At 56.9% G+C, this 25,000-nt stretch overlaps 1 protein-coding gene and 1 long non-coding RNA gene across 2 annotated transcripts in view; both read left to right on the top strand.

The window, feature by feature from the left end:
- The window catches only part of LOC103173412 (potassium voltage-gated channel subfamily H member 2-like), a 77,841-nt gene that overhangs the window by 22,014 nt on the left and 30,827 nt on the right, over positions 1-25,000 (top strand). Inside the window, exons 3-9 of the mRNA XM_042331716.1 lie at positions 2,006-2,167; positions 5,665-6,057; positions 6,483-6,685; positions 7,060-7,093; positions 7,330-7,523; positions 7,664-7,763; positions 8,384-8,650. Of these exons, the coding sequence (XP_042187650.1) occupies positions 2,006-2,167; positions 5,665-6,057; positions 6,483-6,685; positions 7,060-7,093; positions 7,330-7,523; positions 7,664-7,763; positions 8,384-8,650 (1,353 nt within the window). The remainder of the gene's footprint in view (positions 1-2,005; positions 2,168-5,664; positions 6,058-6,482; positions 6,686-7,059; positions 7,094-7,329; positions 7,524-7,663; positions 7,764-8,383; positions 8,651-25,000) is intronic.
- The window catches only part of LOC121848122, a 21,408-nt gene continuing 10,690 nt past the window's right edge, over positions 14,283-25,000 (top strand). The window contains exon 1 of the long non-coding RNA XR_006084856.1: positions 14,283-14,305. This is a non-coding gene — a long non-coding RNA (uncharacterized LOC121848122). The remainder of the gene's footprint in view (positions 14,306-25,000) is intronic.

Below are 25,000 nucleotides of genomic sequence, written 5' to 3'. Positions count from 1 at the left end.
GGTTAGGAGGTCGGAGAGGTCGGGGGGAGTGAGACCATGGAGGGCTTTGAAGGTGAGGACCAGGATCTTGAACTGTATCCCCTGTGTGATGGGAAGCCAGTGGGGTCGGGCGAGGATGGGGGTGATAGGGTCACGGAGCCCGGTGGGGGTGAGGATGGGGGTGATAGGGTCACGGAGCCCGTGGGGGCGAGGATGGGGGTGATAGGGTCACGGAGCCCGGTGGGGGCGAGGATGGGGGTGATAGGGTCACGGAGCCCAGTGGGGGCGAGGATGGGGTGATAGGGTCACGGAGCCCGGTGGGGGCGAGGATGGGGGTGATAGGGTCACGGAGCCGGTGGGGGCGAGGATGGGGGTGATAGGGTCACGGAGCCCGGTGGGGGCGAGGATGGGGGTGATAGGGTCACGGAGCCGGTGCGGGAGAGGACACGGGCTGCAGAGTTCTGGATGATCTGCAGTCTGTGGAGGGAGGAGTCATATAATAATAATTGCATAATGATAAAGCGCCTTATTACGTCCTCGAGACGTCTTAAAGTGCTTCACAGGATATGCTGTAAAGTGCAGTGACTATATTTTGTGGGTGAAATACGGCAGCCAATTGTGCACAGCAGCGTCACCACAAACAGTCACGAATTGAATGACTGATTTGAAAAAAAATGTTTTTGAAGGGATCATTACCCCCGGAAAAGCGATCCACCAATCGACTCACAGCCGGGTTCCTACTCACTGCCGGTAAACAGAGGCGAGTGGAGTGAGGGAACCCGCCCAAGGCTTACCCCCCCGCCCGGGAATCAAACCCGGGTCCTCTCGCTCGCGAGGAGAGGGCTCGAACCCCTGAGCTACAGGACTGCACTGTTGGGAAAGCTGACAGGTCGGGGTTGGTGCAGTCGAGCCTCGCTGGAATAAGTGTGTGTGTGAGGGTTTCAGTGGCCTGAGGGGTGAGGCAATGTTGCGGAGGTGGGTCACGTTCATCCACTACCGAGTAACCCTGAGTGAGTGTGTGTGAGTGAGTGTGAGTGTGAGTGTGTGAGTGTGTGTGTGTTTGTAACATTCCAGACCGACTCTCCCATCTCAGTGATGGGCCGAGTGCTGCATTGTCGGAGACGTCGTCCTTCGGATGAGACGTTAAACCTCACTCCCCGTCTGTGCTCTGTTCAGGCGGAGGTTAAAGATCCCGCGACGCTGTCGGGAAAAGAGAAGGGAGTTTCTCTCTCACAATGTCCCGGCCGGCAATCCCACAGATACAATCGCTCGCTCACTTCACAGCTGTTTGCGGGATATTGGTTTGCCTCCAAAACACAGTCACTACACTTGAGAGTAATTTCCTGTGAGATATTTTAGATGCTGTACCGAGAAAATGATTAGTATAATTCTTTCTGTGCCCGAGCAACAGGAGGTACTGGGTATCACTCCCCCAATACTGTGTGTCCACACTCCCGGGTCAGGGTTAGAGACACAGTAACGCTCCTCTACACTGTGCGTCACACTCCCAGGTCAGGGTTAGAGACACAGTAACACACAGTCACTACACTCCCAGGTCAGGGTTAGAGACACAGTAACGCTCCTCTACACTGTGCGTCCACACTCCCAGGTCAGGGTTAGAGACACAGTAAAGCTCCTCTACACTGTGTGTCCACACTCCCAGGTCAGGGTTAGAGACACAGTAACACACAGTCACTACACTCCAGGTCAGGGTTAGAGACACAGTAACGCTCCTCTACACTGTGCGTCCACACTCCCAGGTCAGGGTTAGAGACACAGTAACGCTCCTCTACACTGTGTGTCCACACTCCCAGGTCAGGGTTAGAGACACAGTAAAGCTCCTCTACACTGTCCATGCCTGGCAGCAGAATCCAGCCCACCCTCTGTGCCAGTCTCTAGTCCGGTTCCTGATCCAGATAGGTCCACAGTACTCCAGGGCACTCACTGCTGATTACAGCCCAGACGAGATGCTTCTCTCTCTCTCTCCCTCTCTCTCAATCTCTCTCTCTCTCTCTCTCTCTCACAGGCTCCTGTTTTCTCTGCCTTGTTGACATTGTCCCAGTGAAGAGCGAGGATGGGACGGTCATCATGTTCATCATGAACTTTGAGCCCGTCTCCGAGAAATCACTGCTGGACTCGCTCAACAAAGAGGCCAATCACAGTCTGCCCTCCGCATGGTTCGCTCCAGGTACGTCCAGCACACCCCCCCCCCATCGCATGGCTCCGCCCAGCTACCCCCCCCCACCTCACCCCAAGTGGCTCCCCCCAGCTACCCCCCCCCTCACCCCCCACGAAGGGACTCCAGGAAGGAGGGAGGGGACGGGACAGAGGTTGGTGTTTACTGAACCATCTCAGTGGTTGGCTCTTGGTCTAATTGGGTGGGAGAGTCTCTAACTGTCTCTCTCAGACACTCACTTTCTCAACCTCGTCCATGCGTTCGTCACCTCCCGCCTCGATTACCCCCCAACGCCCTCCTCACCCCCCAACCCCCTCCTACAGCTCCAATATCCACAAAATCCAGTTCATTCAAAACTCTGCTATCCCTACGGGCACCCACACTAAACCCCGTCCCCCCATCCCCCCAGCCCTCGCCAGCCCCCACTGGCTCCCCATCACACACACTAAACCCCGTCCCCCCATCCCCCAGCCCTCGCCGCCCCCACTGGCTCCCCATCACACACACTAAACCCCGTCCCCCATCCCCCCAGCCCTCGCCCGCCCCACTGGCTCCCCATCACCCACACTAAACCCCGTCCCCCAGCCCCCAGCCCTCGCCAGCCCCCACTGGCTCCCCATCACACACACTAAACCCCGTCTCCCCATCCCCCAGCCCTCGCCAGCCCCACTGGCTCCCCATCACACACACTAAACCCGTCCCCCCATCCCCCCAGCCCTCGCCAGCCCCACTGGCTCCCCATCACCCCCACTAAACCCCGTCCCCCATCCCCCCAGCCCTCGCCAGCCCCCACTGGCTCCCCATCACACACACTAAACCCCGTCCCCCCATCCCCCCAGCCCTCGCCAGCCCCACTGGCTCCCATCAAACACACTAAACCCCGTTCCCCCATCCCCCAGCCCTCGCCAGGCCCCCCCTGACTCCCTAACACCAATCTGATTGATTTCAAGATCCTCTCCCTCGTCTATAAATGCCCTCACTGTCCCCTCCGCTCCACCCTCGGCAGCCGCGCTTTCAGCCACTACGCCCCGAATATCTGGACCTTTCTCCCTCAATCTCTCTGCGTTGCCTCCTCTCTGTCCATCTTCAGGTTACACCTAAAGACCTTCCTCTTCGACCGTGTCCACAGTCACCTCCCTCTCCCCCCGACTCAGCATCAGGCTCGTCAATAGTAAGCGATCAAAGGCCTTGCATCATCAAACATCCTATCCCCCCAGCCGTCCAGCTTCTCCATGATCGCCTCTCCTCCACCTTCAACTCCCTCGTCCCCCTGAAACCCAGGACCATCTCCAAACCCACCCGATACCCCGGTACAACAACCATCTCCGCCGCCTAAAAACCCAAACCCGGCTGCTCGAGCGCAGATGGCAGAAAACTGGCCTGACAGTCACCGCCAACTGTGGCTCGAGCATCTCCACAGCCACTGCCGTTCTTTGACACGCGAAAAACGACTTGTACTCCAACATCATCTTGGAGGCTAAACACACCTCTAAAATCCTTTTTTCTCCTCCGTGCCCCCCCTCAGGCCGCCTCAATCTTCATATCAAATGCCAATTGCGAGGAGGTCATGGACTTCTTTTCATCTGAAATTCACAACATCCGCCAGACAGCCTCATCCTCCTGACTCTTGTCACCCACCACCACGCCCTCTCTGCCCCCCTCACCCTCCCCATCATCTGCTTCTACCACCACCCCCATCCTACATTCCTTCCTCCCCATCTCTCCCTCCTCTCTCTCACCCACCATCACCTCCATGAAACCCACCACCTGCTGCCTCGACCCCCTCCCCACCAAGTTGCTCGTCACCCAGCTCCCCCTCCTCTGCCCACTACTGGCTGACGTCATCAACCAGTCCCTCTCCTCCGGATCAGTCACTGCCCCCCTCAAAACTGCTGTCATCATCCCCCTCCTCAAAAATCCCTCCCTAGATCCCCAAACTCCAGCCATTACCTCCCTATTTCTAACCTGCCCTCCCTCTCAAAAATCCTAGAACGGGTTGTGGCCAACCAACTCCGCGCACACCTCTCCTCCCACTCCCTCTTCGAACCCCTCCAGTCCGGTTTCCGCCCACAGTACAGAGACTGCACTTGTGAAAGTCACAAACACCATCCTCTCTATCTGTGACCAGGGCTCCCTCTGCCTCCTTGTCCTCCTGAACCTCTCCGCGGTGTTCAACACAGTCGATCACGTCATCCTCCTCCACCCCCTTTCCTCCGTCATCCACCTCAGTGGGACCGCACTCGCCCGGTTCGAGTCCTACCTCACAAACCGCCAGCAGTACATCTGCACAAACGGCTTCTCCTCCCGCTCTCACCTGGTGACCTGCGGGTACCCCAAGGATCCATCCTTGGCCCCTCCTCTTTCTGATCTATATGCTCTCTCTTGGGGATGTCATCTGCCGACATGGGGTACATTTCCACATGTATACAGATGACACCCAACTCTACTTTTCCACCTCTCTTTGCAACCCCCAGTTCCCTGATGTTCTGCCTGTCAGACCTCAGGGACTGGATGAGTGCAAACTTCCTTCAGCTGAACGTTGACAAGACAGAAGCCATACTCTTCGGCTCTCATCAACGTCTTAACATCTCATAGTTCTCACCTCCTCCACCCACCCGACCTCCCACTAAAACTCTCCAAACCCATACGCAACCTCGGCCTCAGGTTCCACCCCCAATTATCCTTCCTCCCCCACATCCGGTCCCTCACCAGCACCGCTTTCTTCCACCTCCGACGCATCACCCGTCTCCGCTAATAACTCTCCCCAAAAGCCGCTGAAACCCTGGTCCATACCTTTGTCACCTCTCGGCTGGACTACTCCAACGCCCTCCTCGCCAGTCTCCCATCCACTACCATCCATAGAACGCAGATCATTCAAACCTCTGCCGCCCGCATTCTCACCCACACCAAACCCCTCTCCCCGCTCCCCCCAGTCCTGGTCAGACTGCACTGACTCCTGTCCCAGAGAGGATCGACTTCAAGATCCTCGCCCTCGTATTCAAGTCCCTGCGCTCCTCTGCACCCCCCGACCTCTCTGACCTCCTCTTTCCTCAGCACAGTACCCGTTGCCTTCGTTCCTCCGGGTCTGGCCTCCTCCTCGTCCCCCGAGTCCTCCGCTCCACCCTCGGCGGCCGTGCCTTCAGCCACAATGCCCCGAGGCTCTGGAACTCCCTCCCTCACTCCCTTCACCTCGCTCCTTCCCTTCCCATTTTCAGGTCTCGGCTAAAGAGCTTTCTTTTCGACCGCACCTTTGGTCACCTTCCTCCCTCTCCCCCTCCCTACCCACCTCCCCCCCTCCCCCTGGCTCCCCCCCTCCCCCTGGCTCAGCCCCCGGATCCGTTACTGTGAAGCTCTGAGACGCCGTCTGGCGTGGAGGGCACTATATACATCCAAGTTGTTGTTGTTGATCGAGTGGCTAGTCGGCCTGAGAGACGCTGTATAGTTGTTACGCTATAGTTATCTCATACTCACTCTCTCCCCCCCCCCCCCTCTCTCTCTCTGTCTCCCAGGGGGGCGAGGTTTAGGGGTGCGAGTACCAGCGCTGTTGGCTGGGGGAGGCAGTAAGCTGTCCCTCTCTCTCTCCCTGCGGCGGGACATTGCGGAGGCGGGCGGGGAGCAGTGCAGTTGCGAGTCGTTGGCCATGGAGAAGCTCCTGTCCCCGGCGGCAGGAGGCCAGCGACGGCCGGGGGGGGCCAGCGAGACGGTGCGGCCCGCGGACCACTCCTCGCTCCAGCAGCTGGGGGGGCACCTGAACCCCGACGTCTCGTACTCGGCCTCCAGCCTGAGCCCCTCGCGATCCCGAGAGAGTTTCTACAGCGTTCGCCGAGTCTCGTCGCTGGACGACATCGAGGGCATGAGGGGCGACTTCGAGAGAAAGTTCCGTGGCCACCACTCCAGCGCAGGTAAAAGCTCCCCCCCCCACCCCACTCTGATGTTTCCCCCCCACACCACCCCGCTGCTCCCCCCCCACTCTGATGTTTCCCCCCCACACCACCCCGCTGCTCCCCCCCCACTCTGATGTTTCCCCCCCACACCACCCCGCTGCTCCCCCCCCACTCGTGCCTCTTCATCCCCCCACGAGCGGACATTAAAGACCTATTTCAGATGCTATGTTAAACCGAGGTCTCTCCCCCCCCCCCCGGCGCTGGGCTGGAGCCTCAGCCTGGACTGTGAGCTCAGAGACCCCGACGTGTGTGCGTGAGGGGCTCGAACCCATAACTTCCTGACTCAGAAGCAAGACCCTCTGAGCCAGGCTGACATGGTGTGTGTGACCCCCCCCACTGCGCGGTGGTGCTGTGTGACGCTGTGTGACCGCCTGTCTCCCCAGGGGCCGTTAACCACCTCAGGTTGACCCCCAACCTCCTGAACTCCACCTCGGACTCGGATCTGATGAAATACCGAATCCCCCACATCACTCTCAACTTCATGGAGCTTCACCGGGACCCCACAGTGGCCCCCGGCCCCGAGGAGATCATCGCCTCCAGCAAACTGAAGGATCGCACCCACAACGTGACCGAGAAAGTCACCCAGGTACAGCGAGGGGGGGTCAGTGTGTAGGGGGGTGTGTGTGTCAGTGTCACAGTGTGTGTGTGTGTGTCAGTGTCACAGTGTGTGTGCGTGTGTGTGTGTCAGTGTCACAGTGTGTGTGTGTGTGTGTGTCAGTGTCACAGTGAGGGGTGTGTGTGTCAGTGTCACAGTGTGTGTGTGTGTGTCAGTGTCACAGTGAGTGGTGTGTGTGTGTCAGTGTCACAGTGAGTGTGAGTGTGTGTGTCAGTGTCACAGTGAGTGTGAGTGTGTGTGTGTGTCAGTGTCACAGTGTGTGTGAGTGTGTGTGTGTCAGTGTCACAGTGTGTGTGTGTCAGTGTCACAGTGATGTGTGTGTGCGCTTACATTTATGATTCGAGATCCTGAGGGGAGACGTGGTGGTGGCCATCTTGGGTAAGAGGACCGTGCCCGGCTCACACACTCGCCTGCTCTCTCTCTCTCTCTCTCTCTCTCTCTCGCTCGCCTTCGGGGTCAGGAGGTCCCACCGCAATCCCTCTCCCTCTTTTTCCAACCCCCGTGTTGGAGATTCTGAACTCACAGTCCAAGCTGACCATTACCCGCTGCATTTCCCATTGCACAATCCGATCTGTACTCATGGTCCTTGTGGGTGTCCCCCCCCCTCTCCACAGGTAAGAACGACATATTCGGGGAGCCAATCAACCTTTACGCCCGTCCAGGCAAGTCCAACGCTGATGTCCGAGCCCTGACCTACTGTGATCTCCACAAGATCCAGCGGGAGGACTTGCTGGAGGTGCTGGAAATGTACCCCGAGTTCTCCGACCATTACTGGACCAATCTGGAGATCACCTTCAACCTGCGCGATGTGAGTAATGCATGCGACCACGCTGGCAGACAGTCACTACACCAGCACAGACACGATAGGGGCAGAGAGAGCGGGAGGAATGGGGTTAGAGTAGAGAGCTCCAGTAGGTTCTGACTGATGTACTTGAGTCTCAATCACAGACGAACATGATCCCAGGATCCCTGTCCAGTGATGATTCAGACGGAGGATTTGGCAAGTTACGGAGACGGAAACTGTCCTTCCGACGTAGGGCGGAACACGGTAACTACACATGTCGCTTCGCGGAACACGCGTGTGTAATGGCGTGCTCGGCCCCGGGCATGTTGTGAAATGCTCCAGTGTTAAGAATGCAGTGAATTGCGGCAGATAATGTATGTAAGGAACTGTAGCTGTGTGTGTCAGTCATTCACCCCCTCGCCTGGGCCAAGAGTTTGTGGGTTTGAGCCCCCCCACCCCCACCACACACATCGGGGTCTCTGAGCTCACAGTCCAGGCTGAGGCTCCAGCCCAGCGCCGGGGGGGGGGGGGAGAGAGACCACTGTCAGAGACGCCGTCCTTCAGATGAGACGTTAAACCTCACTCCCCGTCTGTGCTCTGTTCAAGCGGACGTTAAAGACCCCACGGAAAAGGGAGGGAGTTTCTCTCTCTCTCTCTCTCCCGGTGTCCGGGCCGACAATCCCCAGATACAGTCACTCGCTCACCTCACGGCTGTTTCTGGGACTTGGCTTCTGTGCGCCCACAAAACACAGTCACTACACTTTACAGTAAATCGTGTGAAGTGCTTTATGCCAAGCAAGTGTGTTGGGCGAGTGTGTGTCAGGGCGTGGTGGCGAGAGCGGATAATTCTCTTGACCCCAAGCTCGATGCTTCTCCTGTTACAGACCATGAGAAGACGGGAGAGGAGCTGCAGGGGGAGAGGAACACACGGGAGATGGGTGGGCCGCATTGCGAGGGGGGCCGGCAGCCCTGGGCCGGGTGTAGCAGCAGCCCCTCCCTCTCCCAATCCAGCCCTGAGGACATCAAACGGCCGCAGTCCAGCACGGTAGAGCTCTCGCCCTCCAGCGCCCAGCACCTGGACTTCATCTCCGTCCAGGGCTCCAGCACCGAGACACAACGTAACTCCATGGACAACTGTAACCCATTGTCTGGTATGGCCTCCATCACTGGGACATCACCCCCTCCCTCCAACTCCATCACCCCCTCCCTCCCTCCCTCCACCCCATCCTCACCCCATCCTCCCCATCAGCCCATCCTCACCCCATCCTCACCATCAGCCCATCCTCATCCCATCTTCACCACAACGACGAAAACAACAACAACAAAATGACATTTATAGAGCGCCTTTCACGTCGGGAGGACGTCTCAAAGCGCTGAACAGGTGTTGGGGCCTGTTTGTGGGGACGTCGCCGGGTGTGAATTGGCCGCCCGCAAAACACACAGTCACTACACCTTACAGTGCATCCTGTGAAGCACTGCGAACGCTGTGCCGACGTGGGAGGGAGTGACAAACCTAAGGCCTGTTAATTATCGCGCCATGAGCGTGTGGGAGGCAGTCAGTCTCCCCGTTTAATAAAACATGTCGCTGTGGGGAGCAGCGAGTTAATTACTGCAGCGCTGCTCTTATCCTGAGCTCGGAAATCATCTCTGATTCTAATGGAGTTCATTCAGGTTCATTCATCACCGCGGCAGCTCCTCACTCTCGCTCGGCTCAGCAACTCCAGGGGATTCAAGTCAAAGAGGAGGACGTGCAAACTCTCTCACCCTCAGGTTTATCGACCTACATCTTGAAATTTAAGATCGTTTAAATCTAATTGACCGCCGGCCGGTCACGGTGACGGGTTTCCGTGTGTGTCAGACACCGGCCGGTCACGGTGACGGGTTTCCGTGTGCGTCAGACACCTGGACGATCACGGCGACGGGTTTCCATGTATGTGACAGACTTAACGCTGTCGCGGTGACGGGTTTCCGTGTGTGTCAGACACCGGCCTGGTCACGGTGACGGTTTGTGTGTGTCAGACACCCGCCTGGTCACGGTGACGGGTTTCTGTGTGTGTCAGACACGGCTGATCACGGTGACGGGTTTCCGTGTGTGTCAGACACCGGCTGTCACGGTGACGGGTTTCCGTGTGTGTCAGACACCGGCTGGTCACGGTGACGGGTTCCGTGTGTGTCAGACACCGGCGGTCACGGTGACGGGTTTCCGTGTGTGTCAGACACCGGCGGATCACGGTGACGGGTTTCCGTGTGTGTCAGACACCGGCTGATCACGGTGACGGGTTTCCGTGTGTGTCAGACACCGGCTGGTCACGGTGACGGGTTTCCGTGTGTGTCAGACACCGGCTGGTCACGGTGACGGGTTTCTGTGTGTGTCAGACACCGGCCGGTCACGGTGACGGGTTTCTGTGTGTGTCAGACACCGGCCGGTCACGGTGACGGGTTTCCGTGTGTGTCAGACACCGGCTGGTCACGGTGACGGGTGTCCGTGTGTGTCAGACACCGGCCGGTCACGGTGACGGGTTTCCGTGTGTGTCAGACACCGGCTGGTCACGGTGACGGGTGTCCGTGTGTGTCAGACACCGGCCGGTCACGGTGACGGGTTTTGTGTGTGTCAGACACCGGCTGGTCACGGTGACGGGTTTCCGTGTGTGTCAGACACCGGCCGGTCACGGTGACGGGTTTCCGTGTGTGTCAGACACCGGCCGTCACGGTGACGGGTTTTCCGTGTGTGTCAGACACCGGCTGGTCACGGTGACGGGTTTCCGTGTGTGTCAGTCACCGACTGGTGCACGTTTTTGTCTATTTGGTGTATCATTAACAGTCCTGCGGTGCTTTTCTGGGTCTGGTTACCGGGTGTTGTCAGTGATGACCCGAAATTGTTACCGGGTGTGGCTGCCGGTGACTGTTTGGTTATGAATTGTGTGGTTACAGAAGTGATAACAGGGAGTGGATACTGGTGAGGAGTGATGGAGAGGGGCCACAGAGGGCAGGTTCGTTGCTCAGGTATTTTAGTCTTTCCTCTCAGACAGACAGACACACAGACAGACACACAGACAGACAGAGCGAACGACAGACGGCACAGGATGCAGTTTCTGAAACCAGATCCGGACCCATTGTCAGGCTCATCAATCAGACATGGAACATTCTTGTCTGTCTCGGCCTCTCCATCCTCCCCGGCACTTAATGTTCCCCCAGGATTAATGACACGGGGATTCCAGCGTGAGACTCAATCCGCGCCACTGATAGGGAAGGAGCTCAGACGCTCGCACTCTCCTCCCTCGAGTCAGGAAGTCGTGGGTTCGATCCCCCGCCCCAATATGTCGGGGTCTCTGAGCTCACAGTCCAGGCTGAGGCTCCAGCCCAGCGCTGGGGGGAGAGAGAGAGAGACCACTGTCAGAGACGTCGTCCTTCAGATGAGACGTTAAACCTCACTCCCGTCTGTGCTCTGTTCAGGCGGACGTTAAGAGAAGGGAGTTCCTCTCTCTCTCTCTCTCTCTCTCCCGGTGTCGGGCCGACAATCCCCAAACGCAGTCACTCGCTCACCTCACGGCTGTTTGCGGGGACACGGATGTTGCGCATGTTGGCTGCCGCGTTTCACCCCACAAAACACACAGTCACTACACTTTACGGTGAATCCTGTGAAGCGCTTTGAGAACGCCCTCCCGGCGGGACAAGGCGCTTTTATGATAGAACGTAGAAACACGAGACCTTATAGAGCTGCTAAACTGGACAGGACAGCCACCAGGAAGCATTTCTTTACACGGAGGGGAATTAACGGCTGGGAACGGGGTAAACAGGAAGGGGGTCGAGGCTGGGACCCTGGGAACTCGTTTAAGAACCAGTTGGACGTTATGTTAAGGGGGACGGGCGGGCGGGGAGTCTGAGTGGAGATCAGATGGGCTACAAGGGCTTAATTTATTTACTCTTTCCCTCGTTCCCTCTCTCTTTCTGTCTCCTATTCTCTCTCTATCATTCTTTCTCTTACTCTTATCTCTGTCAATCGCTCCGGGTCTCTGCCCCTACGTGAAGGGCGCTATATAAGTGCAAGACGTTGCTGCTGTTGTTGTCTCTCTGTGTCTCTGTCATTGCCTCTATCTCTCTTTCTGTCTCGGTTTCTCTGCCTCTCTCACTCTCATGTAGTCTCTCTCTCTCTCTCTGAGCCTCTCTCCATCACACTCTTTCTCTAAGTCTCTGTCTCCGTCTCTCTCTCTCTCTCTCTTTGTTTTTCTCGCAGTCTCTCCTCAGCCATACACACGAGTGGGGAGTGGGTGTTACTGGGGGGGAGTTGGGGGCTTGCCCCAGTACCACTCTTGTGAAGCTTGACGTGCCCCAGAGATGGAGCTGCTGGTGAAGGAGTTGATGAGGATTTGCTGCCATCTCCTGATGTCTCAGCACAGTGCAGCTTTTTAGGCTAAAATCCCCACAAATTGCTGACATCTGGGTCTGGGGATCAATAATAATATAATAATAGTCCTGGGATTTGATACAGAGCCTTATCACACCTTCGAGACGTCTCAATGCGCTTCGCAGGATATACAGTAATAATAATTATAATAATAATTTGGACACTCAATCCACGGCTGTTTGTGGGGACGCTGCTGCGCGCAATTGGCTGCCGCGTTTCACCCTCAAAATGCACAGTCACTACACTTTACAGTGGATCCTGTGAAGCGCTTTGAGACGTCTCGAAGACGCGATAAGACGCCGTATCAAAAACACAAGGATTGTTACCGTAAAGTGACTTGACTGCGTATTTGTGTGGATAAAGTGGGTGGTGAGATTGACGCCGTAGCCTTGCTCTGTGAGCCGATGGATGCAGGCTTGATGGGCTGAATGGCCTCCTTCTGCGCTGTAGATTTCATACAGCGCCTGCCTCATCATTTGGGCTGGGGCGGGGGAGAATGTCTCAAAGCATTTCACAGGGTAGACTCTAAAGTGTAGTGACTGTGTGTTCTGTGGGTGAACACAGCAGCCGATTTGCTCACAGCGACGTCCCCACAAGCAGTGAACGAGTGATTTTATCTGGGGAATGGTCGGTCAGCCACGAGGTCAGCTTCTCGGGATATTTTAACGTCCGCCTGAACAGGGCATAGACGGGGAGTGAGGTTTAACGTCTCATCTGAAGGACGACGTCTCTGACAATGGTCTCTCTCTCTCTCCCCCCCCCAGTGCTGGGCTGGAGCCTCAGCCTGGACTGTGAGCTGGTGATGGGCTGAGGAGCTGTGCGTTCACTCCTAGTTGTCCACATTCCCCTCATGTCACAGGCACCGACAGAGGAGAAACTCTCCTGAAACTCTCCTTCTCTCTCGGTCCCTGTCTCTCTCTTTTTTTCTCTGTCTCACTCTCTTACTCTCTCTCTCTCTCTCACTGTCTCTCTATCTGTCTCTCTCCCACTGCCCATATCCTCACCTGCCCCACACTCTGTTCCCCAACACCCCAGTCGTCACCAGGCTCCACTGACTCCTCGTTGCAGAACGGATTGATTTCAACACCCTCACTCGTCTACAAACCCCTTCACCCCCGGCACCTCCCTACCTCTCCCACACGGTTGGCTCTGACCTCCTGCTTGTCTCTCACTCCCCTCCTGTCCACCATTAGCCGCCTTACTCTCAGCCATGACTCCCCGAAACTCTGGAGCTCTCTCCCTCAATCCCTCCGCCTTGTCCCCTCTCACACCTGAAGACCTTCCTCTTCGACCGTGCTTACAGTCACCCCCCGGCTCAGAGTCAGCCACTGTTAAGTGCTCCAAGTCGCTGCCACAAGCGAAGGAACCTGTATAAATACAAGTTGTTGTTGTCTCTCTCTTTCTCTCTGACCCTCTTTCTCTCACTGTCTCACTTGCTCTCTTCCCTCTCATTCTGGCTCCGGGTCCTGACCAGGAGGGGCCGCAGTGTCCCGGGGCACTCACTGCTGATGGCAGCACAGCCCGGCCCGGCTCATCAGCAGGACCTGGAAGGGCCGACCAGTCACTGGGGGCCGGGAATCCTCCCCCTCAGCTCCTGGTAACCCCACAGCCAAAGCCCTAACTAACGGGAGGGGGGGGTCCTGGTTGAATTCTGTCGTTCAATTGGTGCCGGACGTGCACTTACCACATGTTGCAGTAAGTGGCGCCACTCTACCATCTGGCAGTCGTGTGTCTATGGTCATACGGTGTCTGACACATGCGGAAACCCTTCGCTGTGATCAGCCATGTATGTCTGCACCTACACATGGGAATCTCCCTGTGTCTGACATAGAATGCGCTCTCTCTCTCTCTCTCTCTCTCTCTCTCTCTCCCCTTCCCTGGAGGGATGTACCCCGTTTACCTAATTCCGGAGAGTATTAGGCGCAGGTTGGCGAGAGCCAAGACTTGGGGGGGCCCCAGAGTGTGCGTTGGGGTAACTGCTGGAGTGTAACCCGCTATAGAGTCTATCCACTCTCCTCTGCACTGTCTCTAGGACATGAGCAGCTCTCATGTTATGATGACCAGAGCTGGACACTGTCCTCTAGAGTGTGAGCTGACCAAAGCCTTGACCAGTTGGCCTCCTCCCGTATATCTTTGACTGAGCTCTGGCTCTCGCTGCGTCACAAATTCACTCAGAATTCCCCTCCCCTCCCGGGAGCAGCTTGTATAAGGTCTCGTCGCATTACCGTCCTGACCCTGATGGTGAGATTATAATAATGATCCTTGCAATTGATATCGCTCCTTGTTGCATCGTTGACACCTCAAAGCGCTTCACAGGATGCACTGTAAAATGTAGTGACTGTGCATTTTGTGGGCGAAATGCGGGAGCCGATTGCGCACAGCAACGTCCCCACAAACAGCCGTGGATTGAAGTGACCAATTTCATTCGGGGGATTGTCAGTCAGGACACCGAGCGAGAGAGAGAGAGAGAGAGAGAGAAACTCCCTCCTCTTTTCCCGACAGCGCCTCAGGATCTTTAACGTCCGCCTGAACAGGGCACAGACGGGAGGTTTAACGCCTCATCCTAAAGGATGGCGTCTCTCTCAGCCTCTGCCAGCAATGGAAGGATAGAAGGGTTAATGTCCCTCTGTTACTCGGCCTGGCCTCTGGCAGCTGGAGGGATTATCACTGTTACAAGTGGGAGATCTTTAATGCTTCTGTCATCCTCGCTCTCATTCCATAAGCTTAGAGCTTAATCCTTTCTGCTCTCTCTCACACTCTCTCTCTGCATCTCTCTCTCTCTCTCTCTCTCTCTCTCTCTCTCGCTCTTTTCCATCTCTCATTCCCTACCATCTCTCTCTCTCTCTCTTTCTCCTGTCTCTCTGTATCCCGGCTCTTGCTGCATCTCTCTCCCTCTCCATCTTTTTCTCTCTCTCCCGTCCGTGAGGGTGGGGGTGTCGGGTTCGATCAGGGTTCCCGTGCCTTCAGATGAGACGTTAAACCTCACTCTACGTCTGTGCCCCGTTCAGGCGGTCGTTAAAGATGCCGCGACACTGTCGGGAAAAGAGAAGGGAGTTTCTCTCTCTCTCTTTCCCGGTGTCCGGGCCGACAATCCCCAGATACAGTCACTCGCTCACTTCACGGCTGTTTGTGAGTCATTGTTGTACATACAATGGCTCTATTGCCTACAAAATACACAGTCACTACACTTGATAGTAACTCACTGTGAAGTTTATTGAGACGTTTCAACATATAAGGCTCACAAGGTCACAACACTGGGATCAGCCTCACTGCTCTCCTCTGTCTCTAACCCTGGGATCAGCCTCACTGCTCTCCTCTGTCTCTAACCCTGGGATCAGCCTCACTGCTCTCCTCTGTCTCTAACCCTGGGATCAGCCTCACTGCTCTCCTCTGTCTCTAACCCTGGGATCAGCCTCACTGCTCTCCTCTGTCTCTAACCCTGGGATCAGCCTCACTGCTCTCCTCTGTCTCTAACCCTGGGATCAGCCTCACTGCTCTCCTCTGTCTCTAACCCTGGGATCAGCCTCACTGCTCTCCTCTGTCTCTAACCCTGGGATCAGCCTCACTGCTCTCCTCTGTCTCTAACCCTGGGATCAGCCTCACTGCTCTCCTCTGTCTCTAACCCTGGGATCAGCCTCACTGCTCTCCTCTGCCCAGTCTCTGGGGCCTACGCCTCTTCTCACTCCCCGAACACACACCCTCTGTTCCCTTCCTTTCAGCCAATTCTAAACCCAGGAACATGTCTGGCCCTCGATAACCAGTCACCACAGTTTGTGGATCAGCCTCTCATGTGGTACTTTGTCAAACGCCTTTTGGAATCTGGATACACGACATCATGTGGCTTCCCACAGTCACTACGCTCCCACCTGCACTCAGCGCCACCACACTCTCTCACACTCTCCCTCTTGTACACACACCCCACTCCCATACACACACACTCACACACATCCCCCACACACACCCCCATTCTTCCACACACATTCCTTCTTTCACACATACACATTCACTCTGACACACACACACGTACTCTCCTGTACACTGACACACTCACACAATGATGCACACACACACACACACATACACACAGACACATACACACACAGACACACACACATACACACACACACACACACACATACACACGCAGACAAACCCTCGCGGCTCAGGGTGGCACAGGCTTGGCCTGTCTTGGTGTGTTTGCTGAGGATCAGTGGGACGGATTAAAGTTGATTTTAATGTTTAATACGTTGCTGTGTGTGGGAGCGAGAGTGAGGGCTCGGAGCGAGAGTGAGGGCTCGGAGCGAGAGTGAGGGCTCGGAGCGAGAGTGAGGGCTCGGAGCGAGAGTGAGGGCTCGGAGCGGCAAGAAGAGGCCGGGGCCACGGCTGCGGAGAGGGTAGGATCCGTCTTTTACTTATAGCAGAGACGTCGCGGGCACTGCCAGGGCAGGAGGGGTCTGCCCTCTCACCCCGGCCACCGGAGGCTTTACTCGCGGGCAGAGGCTGGAGGAGTGGGGCTGTGTGACGGAGCAGGGAAGCTGAGAGCAGACCTGAGGGGAGGCTGGGGAAGGCGAGGGGCTGATCAACAGGAAGACGCCATTCCCACCGGTCCCAGAGTCAGGATCATCAGGGCAGAGGGTGACGGGAGAGACTGGCGGAGATTGCGCACACAGGGAGGGGGGCAGCGTGTGGCACAACCGACCAGGGAACCGTGCTCACAATCTGTGTTACATACACACACACCAACACACACACACACACACAGACACCAACACACACACACACACACACCAACACACACACACACACACACACACACCAACACACACACACACACACCAACACACACACACACACCAACACACACACACACACAGACACCAACACACACACACACACACCAACACACACACACACACAGACACCAACACACACACACACACACACCAACACACACACACACCAACACACCCACAGACACCAACACACACACACACCAACACACACACAGACACCAACACACACACACACAGACACCAACACACACACACACACCAACACGCACACACACCAACACACACACACACCAACACACACACAGACACCAACACACACACACACAGACACCAACACACACACACCAACACACACACAGACACCAACACACACACCAACACACACACAGACACCAACACACACACACCAACACACACACACACCAATACACACACACACAGACACCAACACACACACACCAACACACACCAATACACACACACACCAATACACACACAGACACCAACACACACACACACCAACACACACACAGACACACACAGACACACACACACACACACCAACACACACACCAACACACACACACACACACCAACACACACACACACAACAACACACCACACCAACACACACACACACCACACACACACCACACACACACACCAACACACACACACAGACACCAACACACACACACAGACACCAACACACACACACACACACAAACCAACACGCAAGGATACACACCAACACACACACATACCAACACACACACACCAACCATACACACACCAACTGCACGCACACACCAACCATACACACACCAACTGCACGCACACACCAACCATACACACACCAACTGCACGCACACACCAACCATACACACACACACAAAGACGCTCATATTCAGACAGACTCTCACACATATATACACAGAGACACATACACTGACAGAGAGAGACCTACAACAACAACAACAACAACAAAATTACACGCGTGAAGCACCTTTCACGTCGGAGGACGTCCCAAGGCGCTGACAGCAGAGTTTCGGACAGACTGGGGGTCAGGGTCGGGGAGGGGGGAGGGCAGGGGGGGGGGGGGGCAGGGATCGAACCACGGTCGAAGAAGAGGGTCTTGAGATGGGTCTTGAAGGAGCAAAGGAGGGGGTGAGGCGGAGGGATTGGGATGGAGTTCCAGAGGGTGGGGCAGAGGGGCAGAAGGCCCACCCGCCAATAGTGAGGCGAGCGAGGGGGGGGACGTGAAGCAGCCTGGAGCCCACTGAGCGGAGGGAGCGGGCAGGATGGGAGGGGGTTAGGAGGCGGAGAGGTCGGGGGAGTGAGACCATGGAGGGCTTTGAAGGTGAGGACCAGGATCTTGAACTGTATCCCCTGTGTGATGGGAAGCCAGTGGGGTCGGGCGAGGATGGGGGTGATAGGGTCACGGAGCCCGGTGGGGGTGAGGATGGGGGTGATAGGGTCACGGAGCCCGTGGGGGCGAGGATGGGGGTGATAGGGTCACGGAGCCCGGTGGGGGCGAGGATGGGGGTGATAGGGTCACGGAGCCCAGTGGGGGCGAGGATGGGGGTGATAGGGTCACGGAGCCCGGTGGGGGTGAGGATGGGGGTGATAGGGTCACGGAGCCCGGTGGGGCGAGGATGGGGGTGATAGGGTCACGGAGCCCGGTGGGGGCGAGGATGGGGGTGATGGGGTCACGGAGCCGGTGGGGGAGAGGACACGGGCTGCAGAGTTCTGGATGATCTGCAGTTGGGGAGGGAGGAGTCATATAATAATAATTGCATAATGATAAAGCGCCTTATTACGTCCTCGAGACGTCTTAAAGTGCTTCACAGGATATGCTGTAAAGTGCAGTGACTATATTTTGTGGGTGAAATACGGCAGCCAATTGTGCACAGCAGCGTCACCACAAACAGTCACGAATTGAATGACTGATTTGAAAAAAAATGTTTTTGAAGGGATCATTACCCCCGGAAAAGCGATCCACCAATCGACTCACAGCCGGGTTCCTACTCACTGCCGGTAAACAGAGGCGAGTGGAGTGAGGGAACCCGCCCAAGGCTTACCCCCCCGCCCGGGAATCAAACCCGGGTCCTCTCGCTCGCGAGGAGAGGGCTCGAACCCCTGAGCTACAGGACTGCACTGTTGGGAAAGCTGACAGGTCGGGGTTGGTGCAGTCGAGCCTCGCTGGAATAAGTGTGTGTGTGAGGGTTTCAGTGGCCTGAGGGGTGAGGCAATGTTGCGGAGGTGGGTCACGTTCATCCACTACCGAGTAACCCTGAGTGAGTGTGTGTGAGTGAGTGTGAGTGTGAGTGTGTGAGTGTGTGTGTGTTTGTAACATTCCAGACCGACTCTCCCATCTCAGTGATGGGCCGAGTGCTGCATTGTCGGAGACGTCGTCCTTCGGATGAGACGTTAAACCTCACTCCCCGTCTGTGCTCTGTTCAGGCGGAGGTTAAAGATCCCGCGACGCTGTCGGGAAAAGAGAAGGGAGTTTCTCTCTCACAATGTCCCGGCCGGCAATCCCACAGATACAATCGCTCGCTCACTTCACAGCTGTTTGCGGGATATTGGTTTGCCTCAAAACACAGTCACTACACTTGAGAGTAATTTCCTGTGAGATATTTTAGATGCTGTACCGAGAAAATGATTAGTATAATTCTTTCTGTGCCCGAGCAACAGGAGGTACTGGGTATCACTCCCCCAATACTGTGTGTCCACACTCCCGGGTCAGGGTTAGAGACACAGTAACGCTCCTCTACACTGTGCGTCCACACTCCCAGGTCAGGGTTAGAGACACAGTAACACACAGTCACTACACTCCCAGGTCAGGGTTAGAGACACAGTAACGCTCCTCTACACTGTGCGTCCACACTCCCAGGTCAGGGTTAGAGACACAGTAAAGCTCCTCTACACTGTGTGTCCACACTCCCAGGTCAGGGTTAGAGACACAGTAACACACAGTCACTACACTCCCAGGTCAGGGTTAGAGACACAGTAACGCTCCTCTACACTGTGCGTCCACACTCCCAGGTCAGGGTTAGAGACACAGTAACGCTCCTCTACACTGTGTGTCCACACTCCCAGGTCAGGGTTAGAGACACAGTAAAGCTCCTCTACACTGTCCATGCCTGGCAGCAGAATCCAGCCCACCCTCTGTGCCAGTCTCTAGTCCGGTTCCTGATCCAGATAGGTCCACAGTACTCCAGGGCACTCACTGCTGATTACAGCCCAGACGAGATGCTTCTCTCTCTCTCCTCTCTCTCAATCTCTCTCCATCTCTCTCTCTCTCTCTCACAGGCTCCTGTTTTCTCTGCCTTGTTGACATTGTCCCAGTGAAGAGCGAGGATGGGACGGTCATCATGTTCATCATGAACTTTGAGCCCGTCTCCGAGAAATCACTGCTGGACTCGCTCAACAAAGAGGCCAATCACAGTCTGCCCCTCCGCATGGTTCGCTCCAGGTACGTCCAGCACACCCCCCCCCCATCGCATGGCTCCGCCCAGCTACCCCCCCCACCTCACCCCAAGTGGCTCCCCCCAGCTACCCCCCCTCACCCCCCACGAAGGGACTCCAGGAAGGAGGGAGGGGACGGGACAGAGGTTGGTGTTTACTGAACCATCTCAGTGGTTGGCTCTTGGTCTAATTGGGTGGGAGAGTCTCTAACTGTCTCTCTCAGACACTCACTTTCTCAACCTCGTCCATGCGTTCGTCACCTCCCGCCTCGATTACCCCCAACGCCCTCCTCACCCCCAACCCCTCCTACAGCTCCAATATCCACAAAATCCAGTTCATTCAAAACTCTGCTATCCCTACGGGCACCCACACTGAACCCATCCCCCCATCCCCCCAGCCCTCGCCAGCCCCCACTGGCTCCCCATCACACACACTAAACCCCGTCCCCCCATCCCCCAGCCCTCGCCCGCCCCACTGGCTCCCCATCACACACACTAAACCCCGTCCCCCATCCCCCCAGCCCTCGCCCGCCCCACTGGCTCCCCATCACACACACTAAACCCGTCCCCCATCCCCCCAGCCCTCGCCCGCCCCCACTGGCTCCCCATCACACACTAAACCCCGTCTCCCATCCCCCAGCCCTCGCCAGCCCCACTGGCTCCCCATCACACACACTAAACCCGTCCCCCCATCCCCCAGCCCTCGCCAGCCCCACTGGCTCCCCATCACCCCCACTAACCCCGTCCCCCATCCCCCCAGCCCTCGCCAGCCCCCACTGGCTCCCCATCACACACACTAAACCCCGTCCCCATCCCCCCAGCCTCGCCAGCCCCACTGGCTCCCATCAAACACACTAAACCCCGTTCCCCCCATCCACCCAGCCCTCGCCAGGCCCCCCCTGACTCCCTAACACCAATCTGATTGATTTCAAGATCCTCTCCCTCGTCTATAAATGCCCTCACTGTCCCCTCCGCTCCACCCTCGGCAGCCGCGCTTTCAGCCACTACGCCCCGAATATCTGGACCTTTCTCCCTCAATCTCTCTGCGTTGCCTCCTCTCTGTCCATCTTCAGGTTACACCTAAAGACCTTCCTCTTCGACCGTGTCCACAGTCACCTCCCTCTCCCCCCGACTCAGCATCAGGCTCGTCAATAGTAAGCGATCAAAGGCCTTGCATCATCAAACATCCTATCCCCCCCAGCCGTCCAGCTTCTCCATGATCGCCTCTCCTCCACCTTCAACTCCCTCGTCCCCCTGAAATCCAGGACCATCTCCAAACCCACCCGATCCCCGGTACAACAACCATCTCCGCCGCCTAAAAACCCAAACCCGGCTGCTCGAGCGCAGATGGCAGAAAACTGGCCTGACAGTCACCGCCAACTGTGGCTCGAGCATCTCCACAGCTACCGCCGTTCTTTGACACGCGAAAAACGACTTTACTCCAACATCATCTTGGAGGCTAAACACAACCCTAAAATTCTCCTCCGTGCCCCACCTCAGGCCTCCTCAATCTTCGTATCCAATGCCAAGTGCGAGGAGGTCATGGACTTCTTTTCATCTAAAATTCACAACATCCGCCAGGCAGCCTCATCCACCTGCTCTTGTCACCCACCACCATACCCTCTCTGCTCCCCTCACCCTCCCCATCATCTGCTCCTACCACCACCCCCATCCTACATTCCTTCCTCCCCATCTCTCCCTCCTCCCTCTCACCCACCATCACGAAACCCACCACCTGCTGCCTCGACCCCTCCCCACCAACTTGCTGGTCACCCAGCTCCCCCTCCTCTGCCCACTACTGGCTGATGTCATCAACCAGTCCCTCTCCTCCGGATCAGTCCCTGCCCCCTCAAAACTGCTGTCATCACCCCCTCCTCAAAAAACCTCCCTAGATCCCTCAAACCCCAGCCATTACCCCCTATTTCTAACCTGCCCTTCCTCTCAAAAGTCCTAGAAATATGCGTTGTTGCCAACCAACTCCGCGCACACCTCTCCTCCCACTCCCTCTTCGAACCCCTCCAGTCCGGTTTCCGCCCACAGTACAGAGACTGCGCTTGTGAAAGTCACAAACGACATCCTCTCTATCTGTGACCAGGGCTCCCTCTGCCTCCTTGTCCTCCTGGACGTCTCTGCGTTTGACACAGTCGATCACGCCATCCTCCTCCACCCCCTTTCCTCCGTCATCCACCTCAGTGGGACCGCACTCGCCTGGTTCGAGTCCTACAAACCGCCAGCAGTACATCTGCACAAACGGCTTCTCCTCCCGCTCTCACCGGGTTACCTGCGGGTACCCCAAGGATCCATCCTTGGCCCCTCCTCTTTCTGATCTATATGCTCCCTCTTGGGGATGTCATCTGCAGACATGGGGTACATTTCCACATGTATGCAGATGACACCCAACTCTATTTTTCCACCTCTCTTTGCAACCCCCAGTCCCCTGATGTTCTGCCTGTCAGACCTCAGGGCTGGATGAGTGCAAACTTCCTTCAGCTGAACGTTGACAAGACAGAAGCCATACTCTTCGGCTCTCATCAACGTCTTAAATCTCATAGTTCTCACCTCCTCCACCCACCCGACCTCCCACTAAAACTCTCCAACCCATACGCAACCTCGGCCTCAGGTTCCACCCCCAATTATCCTTCCTCCCCACATCCGGTCCCTCACCAGCACCGCTTTCTTCCACCTCCGACGCATCACCCGTCTCCGCTAATAACTCTCCCCAAAAGCCGCTGAAACCCTGGTCCATACCTTTGTCACCTCTCGGCTGGACTACTCCAACGCCCTCCTCGCCAGTCTCCCATCCACTACCATCCATAGAACGCAGATCATTCAAACCTCTGCCGCCCGCATTCTCACCCACACCAAACCCTCTCCCCGCTCCCCCAGTCCTGGTCAGACTGCACTGACTCCTGTCCCAGAGAGGATCGACTTCAAGATCCTCGCCCTCGTATTCAAGTCCCTGCGCTCCTCTGCACCCCCGACCTCTCTGACCTCCTCTTTCCTCAGCACAGTACCCGTTGCCTTCGTTCCTCCGGGTCTGGCCTCCTCCTCGTCCCCCGAGTCCTCCGCTCCACCCTCGGCGGCCGTGCCTTCAGCCACAATGCCCCGAGGCTCTGGAACTCCCTCCCTCACTCCCTTCACCTCGCTCCTTCCCTTCCCATTTTCAGGTCTCGGCTAAAGAGCTTTCTTTTCGACCGCACCTTTGGTCACCTTCCTCCCTCTCCCCCTCCCTACCCACCTCCCCCCCTCCCCCTGGCTCCCCCCCTCCCCTGGCTCAGCCCCCGGATCCGTTACTGTGAAGCTCTGAGACGCCGTCTGGCGTGGAGGGCACTATATACATCCAAGTTGTTGTTGTTGATCGAGTGGCTAGTCGGCCTGAGAGACGCTGTATAGTTGTTACGCTATAGTTATCTCATACTCACTCTCTTCCCCCCCCCCCCCTCTCTCTCTCTGTCTCCCAGGGGGGCGAGGTTTAGGGGTGCGAGTACCAGCGCTGTTGGCTGGGGGAGGCAGTAAGCTGTCCCTCTCTCTCTCCCTGCGGCGGGACATTGCGGAGGCGGGCGGGGAGCAGTGCAGTTGCGAGTCGTTGGCCATGGAGAAGCTCCTGTCCCCGGCGGCAGGAGGCCAGCGACGGCCGGGGGGGGCCAGCGAGACGGTGCGGCCCGCGGACCACTCCTCGCTCCAGCAGCTGGGGGGGCACCTGAACCCCGACGTCTCGTACTCGGCCTCCAGCCTGAGCCCCTCGCGATCCCGAGAGAGTTTCTACAGCGTTCGCCGAGTCTCGTCGCTGGACGACATCGAGGGCATGAGGGGCGACTTCGAGAGAAAGTTCCGTGGCCACCACTCCAGCGCAGGTAAAAGCTTCCCCCCCCCACCCCACTCTGATGTTTCCCCCCCACACCACCCCGCTGCTCCCCCCCACTCTGATGTTTCCCCCCACACCACCCCGCTGCTCCCCCCCACTCTGATGTTTCCCCCCACACCACCCCGCTGCCCCCCCCACTCGTGCCTCTTCATCCCCCCACGAGCGGACATTAAAGACCTATTTCAGATGCTATGTTAAACCGAGGTCTCTCCCCCCCCCCCCCGGCGCTGGCTGGAGCCTCAGCCTGGACTGTGAGCTCAGAGACCCCGACGTGTGTGCGTGAGGGGCTCGAACCCATAACTTCCTGACTCAGAAGCAAGACCCTGACATGGTGTGTGTGACCCCCCCCACTGCGCGGTGGTGCTGTGTGACGCTGTGTGACCGCCTGTCTCCCCAGGGGCCGTTAACCACCTCAGGTTGACCCCCAACCTCCTGAACTCCACCTCGGACTCGGATCTGATGAAATACCGAATCCCCCACATCACTCTCAACTTCATGGAGCTTCACCGGGACCCCACAGTGGCCCCCGGCCCCGAGGAGATCATCGCCTCCAGCAAACTGAAGGATCGCACCCACAACGTGACCGAGAAAGTCACCCAGGTACAGCGAGGGGGGGTCAGTGTGTAGGGGGTGTGTGTGTCAGTGTCACAGTGTGTGTGTGTGTGTCAGTGTCACAGTGTGTGTGCGTGTGTGTGTGTCAGTGTCACAGTGTGTGTGTGTGTGTGTGTGCCAGTGTCACAGTGAGGGGTGTTGTGTGTGTATGTCAGTGTCACTGTGTGTGTGTGTGTGTCAGTGTCACAGTGTGTGTGTGTGTCAGTGTCACAGTGATGATGTGTGTGTGTGTCAGTGTCACAGTGTGTGTGTGTGTGTGTGTGTGTCAGTGTCACAGTGTGTGTGTGTGTGTGTCAGTGTCACAGTGTGTGTGTGTCAGTGTCACAGTGTGTGTGTGTGCGCTTACATTTATGATT

The sequence above is a fragment of the Callorhinchus milii genome, unplaced genomic scaffold (assembly GCF_018977255.1).
Source record: "Callorhinchus milii isolate IMCB2004 unplaced genomic scaffold, IMCB_Cmil_1.0 Scaffold2, whole genome shotgun sequence".
Classification (NCBI taxonomy): domain Eukaryota; kingdom Metazoa; phylum Chordata; class Chondrichthyes; order Chimaeriformes; family Callorhinchidae; genus Callorhinchus; species Callorhinchus milii.
The sequence above is the reverse complement of the archived record's forward strand: the minus strand, read 5'-3'. Positions and strand labels throughout refer to the sequence as shown.